The sequence below is a fragment of the Otolemur garnettii genome, unplaced genomic scaffold (assembly GCF_000181295.1).
Source record: "Otolemur garnettii isolate 467f Iridium unplaced genomic scaffold, OtoGar3 scaffold00007, whole genome shotgun sequence".
In the NCBI taxonomy this organism is placed as follows: Eukaryota; Metazoa; Chordata; class Mammalia; order Primates; family Galagidae; genus Otolemur; species Otolemur garnettii.
This window is the reverse complement of record NW_003852402.1, coordinates 38638643-38649882: the sequence shown is the minus strand read 5'-3', so window position 1 is coordinate 38649882 and position 11240 is coordinate 38638643. Positions and strand designations below refer to the sequence as shown.

General features: G+C 36.0%; 1 protein-coding gene across 2 annotated transcripts in view; it reads left to right on the top strand.

The window, feature by feature from the left end:
• Window positions 1-6681: 6681 nt before the first annotated feature.
• SYT1 (synaptotagmin 1) overlaps window positions 6682-11240 on the top strand; it is a 208990-nt gene continuing 204431 nt past the window's right edge. The window contains exon 1 of one of the 2 annotated variants that reach the window (XM_003783391.1): window positions 6682-6857. In XM_003783391.1, coding sequence (XP_003783439.1) covers window positions 6692-6857 — 166 coding nt within the window. In that variant the 5' untranslated portion in view covers window positions 6682-6691. The remainder of the gene's footprint in view (window positions 6858-11240) is intronic. The other variant, XM_012801259.1, reaches the window with a different exon arrangement.

Here is an 11240-nt window from a genome sequence, read left to right as displayed (position 1 = left end):
GCTGTGGCTGCTCCTCCAGGATCCGTCTGAGATGAACTACATTGAAGCAAGGAGCTGGGCCTTTATATCAGCCTCTACCATTGTGGGGATTAGGGCTTCCCCTGGGCCTACCTTTGAGGAAGGTAACTCCTTTTGACCAAGTGCAGTTCTGGTGTGACTCCTGGGCTGTGAGCTATAAGCAGGTAGCACTCCCTGAAACTGAGGGAAGGATGCTGATGGCCTCAGTCCTAAAAGCACAGGGGCTGAATAGAAGTTGAATAGTATTCCACGGTGTACATATACCACAGCTTGTTAAGCCGTTCCTGGGTTGGTGGGCATTTAGGCTGTTTCCACATTTTGACAATCATAAACTGAGCAACCATCAACAGTCTAGTGTCTAGTGCAAATGTCCTGATGATAAAATGATGTTTTTTCTTCTAGGTAGATGCCTAGTAATGGAATTGCAGGATCATATGGGAGGTCTAACTTCAGTTCTTGGAGGATTCTCTGTACTTCCTTCCAGAAATGTTGCATTATTTTGCAGTACTATTTGGCCACTAAAAAAGATGGAGACTTTATATCTTTTGTATTAACCTGGAGGTGGAACACCTTCTTAGTAAAGTATCACAAGAATAGAGAACCAAGGCTCCAGTGTACTCTATTCTAATATGAAGGCGGCAAATGAGCTAATATGGGGGGTCGGGGAGGGGAAACAGCAAGTGGGGAGAGGGGAGGAGGATGGGGTCACGGTGTCTGGCACACCTCTTAGGGGTGGGACACAATGATAAGAGGGACTTTATCTCACAAATGCAGTTAGTATAACCTAATTCTTTGTCCCTTCAATGAGTCCCAAACAATAAAAAAGAAAACATTAAAAAAAATTTAAAAAAATAAAAGCACATGGGGCATGGAGAGGGGTGAATGCACGTGGCATTCACAGGGAAGCTTCTATGGAATACAATCATGATACTCTGCCCTCCACCCCAAAACGCACTCCAGCAAATTCCATGAGACCCCTCAGAGTCTTCTTAATATTTGCGTGTGTTCCAAGAATTACTTACAGTGAGGGAGCTAATCCGCATGAGAATATTTTTCTTTAGTAATAATAATTTGTTCAATATTTCTTCAACCTTCTCCTGTTTGGTCTTTGGTTTTGCATGCTATTATTATCAAATACAATACTTAAATGGAAATGGGAATAGAAATCATGTTATTGCAGTAGACTGCGTTACTATGTAATTTGAAAAATCTGCGTGTATCAATCTGTAAATCTAGAGATAGACATAATTAAAATCTTACTAAGAAGAATAAATACAGGGAGGCAGAGGGAAGTTGTCATGGCAACCTAAAATCCTGATTTTTTTTTTCCTCATCTTATACCACAAAAGTATAACCTTTACGGTAATTCAATATTTTTTTCTACATTGTTTTAAACCAGTGGCTATTTCACATATAACAGAACCTCTGTAAGCTGACCACCCAAGAGACTTAACGAACTGGTCAACATACTGAGGTGGCCAACATACTGTACTGATATGGACGTGGGGTGCACATCTGGTCTGTGAAAATTAGGTCACCTTAAGGCCATGGCCAACTATGAAGGTTCTACTGTGTTTGCTCAAAATGTAGCTGCTTCATCCTTCTTGAGATTTAGGTTCTTAATTACATTTTAAAGTACTTTTTTTTTTCTTAATCTAACATTAGAAATTTAAACCCATTCTGGAAGATCTGGTTTTCTCAAGAGCAAAACCATTTCAAAGATTTTCTTTTACTTTCTGTAATTTAAAATGATTCAGGTGTATAATATATTGAGACATATGGGAGGAGGAAGAGAATATTCTACCTCAAAGTTAATGTGTCTAAATATATCTTTTAACCAGAAGCCCAGCCGTGGCCCATGCCTGTAATCCCAGCACTTGGGAGGCCGAGGCAAGTGGATTGCCTGAGCTCACCGGTTTGAGACCAACCTGAGTAAAAGCAAGACTTCATCTCCAAAAATAGCCTTCTCTCTAAAAACAGCCAGGTGTTGTGGCAGGCACCTATAGTCCCAGCTACTCGGGAGGCTGAGGCAAGAGAATCCCTTGAGCCCAAGAGACTGAGGTTGCTGTGAGCTGTGATGTCACAGCACTCTACCAAGGGTGACAAAGTGAGACTCTGTCTCAAAATAAATAAATAAATAAATATGTCTTTTCAGCCTCTTTCTACAAAATATTTTATTTAGAAAAATGGGACTCACTTTATACATCTCATAATTGGCATTTATCTAATACTCCTGCATATTTCCAGGTTTTTAGATGTTTATTCAAGACAATTTAAAGAATGTTATTTATAGATTACACAATTCAGAAGTGTCTCTGTTAGGTAGTTCCTGACACTTTATAAAAAAATAGTTCAGTCAGTGAAAAAGAGAAAGTAAAGTTGGATTTGTATGTAACTTGGAAGTGGTGCATTTACCTATGAAAAAATAAACAAATATAACAAATAATGTTACTATAAATGTCCTTATATTAAATTGTACATCCACCGAAGATCAACTGTTTATAGACAATTCCTAGGAGAGGGACGAGTTCTTTGGAAGCTTCTGATAGGTTCTATTCTGGGGCATCTGTACAGTATTTTTCCAATTGATTCTTCTTCCTGTCGTTCTGCTCCCTGTACTCTCACCTTCACTGTCTATATTTAGCCAGTTTCATAAATGAATGTTATTTGTTATTTTAATTCCCCGTTTTTTGACTATTTGTGAAATTAAACACTTTATGTTTTTTTTTTTCGCTTTAATGATGAAGGAGGGGGGTTTCTATTTCTTTCTTTGGAAATTGCTAGTTCACACCCACTGTGCTGAATTTCACTGTAGAAGAGAATTTATTATAGGATGCTGAATTCCACTTTAACAAACTAAATAACTATGCCTCTAAAATTAAGTAAAATGTTTCTTGTTAGTAGGATGACTTGTATTTTCCTTTACTAGTAAATAGATTCGAGAGAAAATTACAAATACTTCCGCGTGACTAATTTAATTGTTCCATAGTACTCATCAATAGTTGGAGTAGACCAACACAAGGCATCTTAGATCAAGCCAAATCCGTGGAGCACAGATCACTTAGCCCTTGGAGAGCCACAGCCCAGTTTCTTCTGTAAAATAAGACTGAGTTACTTTTCAGGGTTTTAGTGAGAATTTAGAATATTATACTTCAATACAATGGCAGTGTTTCAACACATAGTAGGTGCCTTACCAATAGTGTCTTTGGTTACCATTAGCCTCGTTTAGTTTTACTGTACCCTAACATGTCCTTCATTGCAGTGGTTTTTCAAACTACAGTTCTCAAACCATTAGTGGGTTGTGAAACTCCTGTGTGCAATGTTGGTGAACAAGTGAAATATTTTGGTAAAAAACACAAAGTAGAACTGAATGTATCAGAGTGTGTCACACACAATAAGGGTGAGTTTTTTACATGAAACTTCTGTTCATGTAAAACAAATATAGAAGACGGGCTGATAGAGTATGTATACTGGATCACGGCGTAAAATAAACCTATATACCAAAACAAATATAGAAGACGGGCTGAGAGAGTATGTATACTGGATCACAACGTAAAATAAACTTACTATGGGTAAGTTTAAACACTTCTTAAAAATATATGATTTTATTTGATACTGGTCTCATGGTTTTGCAAATCTCTTACTGTTATAGTGGCTAAGACATGTAGGTTCAAATCCTAACTCCACTAATTACTTTATGACTTTGACCCAATTGCATAACCCTCCTATTCCTTTATTTTCTCACCTACGTAATGGGTGACTGCTGTACAACTCTCATGACAGTCATATGAGAACTACCACACGCTTTGAGACATCTACACCCCTTATCAGATGCTCAACAACTGTGAGCTGTCATTTTGTAAAGACTTGAGTAGAACATGTTCTTTTCCTGAACAAGCAAACAATGCCACATTTGCTAATTACGTAAAAAAACATAAAGTCATCATAGTAGCCAGGACTGAATAATGGGCCAGTGCTCCCACCCCTAAAATGATGCTTCCTGAGAAACATTTCACTTGTATAAATATGAAATTTCAGGGCGGTGCCTGTGGCTCAAAGGAGTAGGGCACCAGCCCCATATGCTGGAGGTGGAGGGTTCAAACCCAGCCCCAGCCAAAAATATATATATATGTGTGTATATATATATATATATGTATATATATAATTTCAATAACCAATTAACTACTGCTAGTTATAGGATTTTCAAACAGTGTATATCTCAAGATTTGAAGGAATAAAAAAATTAAGAAATCAATGTCTTCCTTTGTCACTACATTAGATATTCAATTACCCGTTATATTTTCATATTCTATGAAATATTTTTCTAAAATTTTACAGTGGTATGCACTAGGTAAAAATACACTTGTCTATATTACTATCCTTTTTTCATTAAAAATAATCAGATATTGTAGAGTAGCATTGACAGATAAGAGTTAAAAGCTTATTGCTATTTTCCTGATCAAAGATATGTTGTGTCTAAAGAGGATTGTTCTGTAAATAGCAGAAATGTTCTTCATAAAAAAATTAATATCAAGAACATTTTCTAAATTTTGGCCTTGTTTAACAGTCTTAATGTTCCTATAGTCTTTCATATTACTCAAATTATAGGTAGAAATATCTCATCTTCCATAGTAAGCTAGAGTAATATGAAAAATATTTAACTGCAATGGCAGAGAACACATTCACCTACACACACAAATATTAGAAAAAAACTGGGTGACCACTGCAGGTAGCAGCTGAATGTGTATCTGAATGAACAACAGTCGCCTCCTTCCAGAACGGGACAAAAAGTAAGGGGAAACTCAATTAGACAAAATGCCTTTAGTGTAAATGGGGCAATACTGTATTTAGCTGCTTTGTTTAACTCAGTCTTGTCCTTTAAATCCCACAGTAAACCATAATTCCTCAAATATATTTAACTACCCTACAGAGATCAGTAATGATGTGTATCAGATCTGGTGATTCTCACAGCAGAGGAACAAATTCATTTGTTGATTATATATGCTGACATTTCTTATATATGTGTGTGTATAATGTTAGCGTGGTTGACACAATGAAATACAAACGTCATGAAAAATATTAAAATACAAAAAAAATACAAAAGTTATGGCATCACCAATACCAATGGCGTCACCCAAGATGTGCCAATATTGCAAATAGGACTTCAAAGTTTTGCAAGGAGACAAGCTCCTAAGTGAAACAAAATCAGAAAATCACAAAAACCTTCTGGGAAGTGAACTTGAGTTGAAAAAAGTAGACTGTTTCTACATTCTGAAAATTTCTGTGCTTCCAAGTGCTCTTTGAGATGGAAAGATGGAGGCATGGGTAGATGGAAGGAGGAATGGGTGGGTAGGATGGATGGATGGACAGAGGTATAGGTGGGTGGATGGATAAACTGATGGACAGATGGTGGATGGATGGATGGATGGATGAGTGGGTGGATGGATGGACTGACAGACAGATGGTGGATGGATGGCTGGATGGACGGATGGATGGATGGATGGATGGACTGACGGACAGATGGTGGATGGATGGATGGATGGATGGATGGATGGACAGATGGATAGATGGAGGTATGGGTGGGTGGATGGATGGACTGATGGACAGACGGTGGACGGATGGACAGATGGATCAAGTCTACAGATGGAACAAACTATGTGCCAGAAACTACACTAAGTTCCTGGCATAGATTATCTCATTTAATACTCATACAAACCTTATATATTTGATCTGCTTATCCTCAGTTTACAAATGAAGGAACTACAAAGAAGATCCTGAGGCCAAGTGTGGTGGCTCACACCTATAATTCTTACACTTTGACAGAGTGAGGTGAAGGATCACTTGAGACCAGGAGTTCAAGACCAGCCTGAGCAAAAACCCTGTCTCTACAAAAAAGAGAAAGAATAGTCTTTCTCAGGTGTGATGGTGGATGCCTGTAGTCTCAGCTACTTGGGAGGCAGAGAGAGGGAAAGAAAAGAAAGAAAGAAGAAGAAAAAAAGGAAAGAAAAAAAGAGAAGATAAATACAGTCAAACATGCCATATTTACAGTGCCTAAAAAATCACCCAGCAAGACAAGTGAATTATTGATCAGAGTATTGTCTACCATAAATGTCAAAGAAGTGGGAGGAAAACTTACCATCAATAGATAAGAGTCAAGAGCCAATTTCTGTGTAACATTCATGGCATTTTAGAGTATCAATGTTAGAACCATTTTCAGTCTCTAACATTTTAACTGTATGCTATCATTTATCAACATTTCTAATACAGATATTTTATCACTTTTTTCTTTTAGAAAATACAAAATGCTCAGCATAAAGAGCATGTGTGTGCTATTTCATAGCGTTTCAGTAAGATATGGGTTAGAGTTAAGTCTACACAGCAAATAACTGGCTGTATAAATAACTAATAGATTTGACAGTTACACAGTGTTTGTTGGGAGGAAATGCTATTCAGTCTTCCCTTCTGGGGCAGAACTCTCCACTCACCGTGGTTCCATACATATTTCATGAACCAGCACAAAGTAATATGCTAATGACAGGCTGTTTACCCTGTGAGCAGGTGCGACCTCTGATGTTCTTTCATCTCTACTTATCCTTTAATGTGGGTTCAGTTAAGCCATTTTGAATTGTTCTTTCTTTGCTTCTGTCCCCTCACAGTTTCACCTGAACCTAAAATGGTGAGCGAGAGTCATCATGAGGCCCTGGCAGCCCCGCCAGTCACCACCGTTGCGACGGTCCTACCACATAACGCCACGGAGCCGGCCAGTCCTGGAGAAGGGAAGGAAGATGCCTTTTCTAAGCTGAAGGAGAAGTTCATGAATGAGTTGCATAAAATTCCACGTGAGTATTCCTTATGATACCTTGAGTGAAAATAAACAGCTGAAAATCACATCAGCCTTAGAAAGAAAGTAGAGCTCAAAGCAGAGATCCTCTTCACACACTGTAAGTTTATGCTTAGTTTTTTATTATTGGAATGGTAGTATTCCAATATTTTAAAAAAGTCTTATGAATAGAACAATATTAATGTCTTTAAATATACCTTATACATGAAGACCCAGTTCATAAACACATCTGTATCTTATATTTAATGTCTTTTTTGTCATCTTCAGTATATTTTTTTCTCAAGTATATTAACGTTTAGGGGTGTACTGTAGGTGTTTTGGTTTTGTATTTATGAAATTATTTTATTGCAAAGAAATAAACAAAAGCTAGCATTTACTTTCCCAATATCTCAAGTTTTATTTGCTTCCACTTATCTGTCTACATTTTAAAACATTTCGCAGTTATTAAAATTTTTCTTTGTTATTACAGAAAACTGGTCCCCTAAGCTTATTTGAATAAGTGTAGCACTAAGTCACTCAGTGACATTTAATGGTTTTAATTTTATTTCTACATTAACAGCTTAAATGAGATGTACTTACAGTGTGGACCATGATGTTTGAAGTAGTTCTCAAACTACTCTCTTCACGTAGTTCTCATTTTGTGGTGAGAACATTTGACATTCACTCTATTAACATTTTTCAAGACTACAGTACAGATCTGTTAAGATAGTCATCATGTTGTATAATGGATTTCTTCAACTTATTCCTTCTGATATTTTATGTTTTGGGAACAAAATCTACCCCCTTTCATTCCAACCACCTCAGCCACTGGTAACCACAATTCTGCTCTCTGCACCCATGGTATCAGCTTTTTTTTATATAGTTTTTGGCCGGGGCTGGGCTTGAACCCGCTACCTCCGGCATATGGGGCTGGCGCCCTACTCCTTGATACCAGGGCCACCCTGGTATCAGTTTTTTTAGATTCCACATATGAATACACTCCTCCAATGTTCATTATTCCCTGCCTGGCTCATTTCAAATAACATTGTGTCCTCTAGGTTAATTTGTGTTGCATACAATAGGATTTATTTTCTATAGCCAAATGATATCCCACTGTGTACATACACCACATTTTCTTTATCTAGTCCATCCATTGATGGACTTTTAGGTTAAAAGTGGATTTATTTGGAGGCACTAAATTCTGTTCCCTTGGCCTGTCAGTCTGATGTATGCCAGGACCATGCTGGTGCTACTAACTACAGCTTTCTAGTATATTCTGAAGTGTGAGGCATCCAGGCATTATTTTCAAATTTGCTTCGACTATTCATGGATTTATGTGGTTCCATACAAATTTTAGAATTTTTTTCTATTTCTGTGATGAATTTAATTTGTATATTGATAAAGATTGTATCAAGCCTATAGGTCACTTTGGAGGATATGGGTACTTTAACAATATTAATTCTCTCAATTCACGAACAAGAGCTACCTTTCTATTTATTTGTATCTTCTCCAATTTCTTTCATCTATGTTGTACAGTTTGGGGTATAACCCTTGGTTAAATTTATTCCTAAGTATCTTTTTTTTTTTTCTGTTAGCTACTATAAATGGCGATGGTACCTTGATTTTTTCAGATAGTTCACTATTAGCATCTAAAAACTCTTCTGGATTTTTGTATGTTTATTGTATGCAGCTTTACTAAATTCCTTTATTAGTTCTAACAGTTTTTATATGGTATCTGTAGGTTTGTCTATGTACAGATACCACAGGGTGTGGCAAAAATGGCACAGAGGGTGCCAAAAATGTACATGATTTTTAAGAAAGGAAAAATCTGTATTTACATTGTAATACTCTCATCACCTTTGACTTCTTCAATTACAAGACATACAAGATAAAACATACAAGATCACAAATGTTATCAGGACATATTAAGTATTACAATTTTAGTACAGATGTTTTCCTCTATTAAAGTGTATACTTTTTGTGGCACCCTCCCTATATGATCATGTCATCATCAAACACACTTTTTGTTTTCTAATTAGGAGGTGTTTATTTACCTTCTCCAATTGCTTTAGCAAGCACCTCAAGTTTGAATAGAAGTGTTGAGAACAGGAATTCTCGTCTTATTCAGATCTTAGAGAAAAGCCATTCCACTTTTCTCTATTGAGTACGATGTTAGCTGTGGGTTTGTCATGTATGGCCGTTATTGGAAGTTGGATTTTGTTGAACACTTTTTCTGCACCTATTGAAGTGACTATATGATTTTTTTCCTTTCATTCTGTTAATATGACATATCACATTTATTGGTAAATATACTTCGAACATCCTCGCATTTCTGGGATAAATCCCACTTGATGATGGTGACTGGTCTTTTTATTGTGCTATTGAATTCCAAGTATTCCTTCTTCTTTGATTTTTTTGGAAGAGTTCCAGCAGAAATGTTATTGGTTCTTCTTTACATATTTTATAGAAATTGCCAGTGAAGAAATCAGCTCTTTTATTTGGTGAGAGAATTTTTATTACTAATTCAACCTCCTTATGCAAACTCCGCCTGTTAAGATCTTCTGTTTCTTCACACTTCAGTAGGTTGTATGTGTCGAGGAATTTACTTCTGTTTCCTCTGAGTTGTCCAGTTTGTTGGCGTATAATTATTCATTATGCTATGTCGTCTCCTAGGATCCTGCGTATTTCTGTTGTATCAGCTCTGATGTCTCCTTTGTCATTTCTTAGTTTGACTCTTCCCTCTTATGTCTTAGTAAGCTTGCTAAAAATTTGTCCATTTTGTTTACCTCTTCAAACAATTCACTCTTAATGTTATTGCTCTTTTCTGTTGTTTTTCCATCTCTGTTTCTACTCTGATCTTTATTATTCCCTTCCTTCTACTAACTTTGGGCTTAGTTGTTTGTTTTTCTATTCCCTTGAGGTGCCACATTAGGCTGTTGGAGATCTCACTTCTATTATGATGTAGGCACTTACTGCTATAAATTTCCTGCTTGAAACTTCTCTTACTGTGCCCTATAGGTTTGATAAGTTTCGATTTTCGTTCATTTCATGAAATGTTTTAATTCTTTTCATTTCTTCATTGACCCATTAGTCATTTATGAGCATATTGATTATTTTTTATGTACTTGTAAATTTTCCAAAGTCCCTTCTATTATTGATTTCTGGTTTTACAGCACTGTAGCCAGAAAACGATATTTGATGTGGTTTCAATCTTCTTAAATTTGTTAAGACTTGTTTTTTGGCTTCATATATAATATATCGGCTATAATATTCCATTTACACTTGAAAAGAATATAGATTCTGTAGCCGTTAGAGGACATATTCTATGTATGTCTGTTGGAGTCATTTGCTTCAAAGTATAGTTTAAGTGATGTTTCCTTAGTAATTTTCTATTTAGATGATCTGTCCGCTTCTGAAAGGGAGAGATGTTGAAATCCCCAAGTGTTACCATATTGCATTCTATCTCTCCTGTAAGGTTTATCAACATTTCCTTTTATGTGTCAGGTGCCCCAATGTCAGGTACATATATATTTGCAATTTTTATATCCTCTTGCTGAATTGACCCCTTTATCATTACATAATAACCTTTGTCTCTCTTTTACAGCTTTTGTCTTAAAGTCTATTTTATCTACTATACCTATAGCTACTCCTAGTCTTTGATCTCTGTCCCTTCACTTTTAATCTATGCATGTCCTTACAGGTGAATGGAGTCTCTTGTAGACAGCATATAATTGGCTTTTTAAAAAATTTATTCAGTCACTCTGTCTTTAGTTGGAGAAGTTAGCTCATTTACATTTAAGGTAATTATGGATAGGTAAGAACATACTACTGCCATTCTGCTAAATGTTTTCTAGTTGTTTTGTAGACCCTTTGTGTCTTTTCTCCTCTCCTTCCACCCTCCTTTATGGCTAAATGATCTTCTCTAGTGTGATTGTGATTTATTACCTTTCTTGTTGTGACTCTACTATAGACTTTTACTATACTTGTGGTTACTTTGAAGTTTTTTTTAAATATGCATAACAGGATTAGGCTAATAATAATTTAACTTTGAACACACACAAACCTCTATTTTTATCAATACTTCCCTCCCCCTTCACATGTTGAATGTTTCATATCACAACTTACATATCTTCGTATGCAATCTTTACATGATGTATCTTTTAAATTATTGTAGCTATGATGTTTGGGTTTTTTAACCTTTATGTAATGATGGTGCATAAATTACTTATATCTTTATAAGTATTACTAAGTGTTATAGTATTATAGTATCTTTATAAGTATTACTAAGTGTTAGAGTATTATAGTACCTTTATAAGTAATACTAAGTGTTACAGTATTAGAGTATCTTTATAAGTATTACTGTCACAGTATTATAGTATCTTTATAAGTATTACTAAGTGTT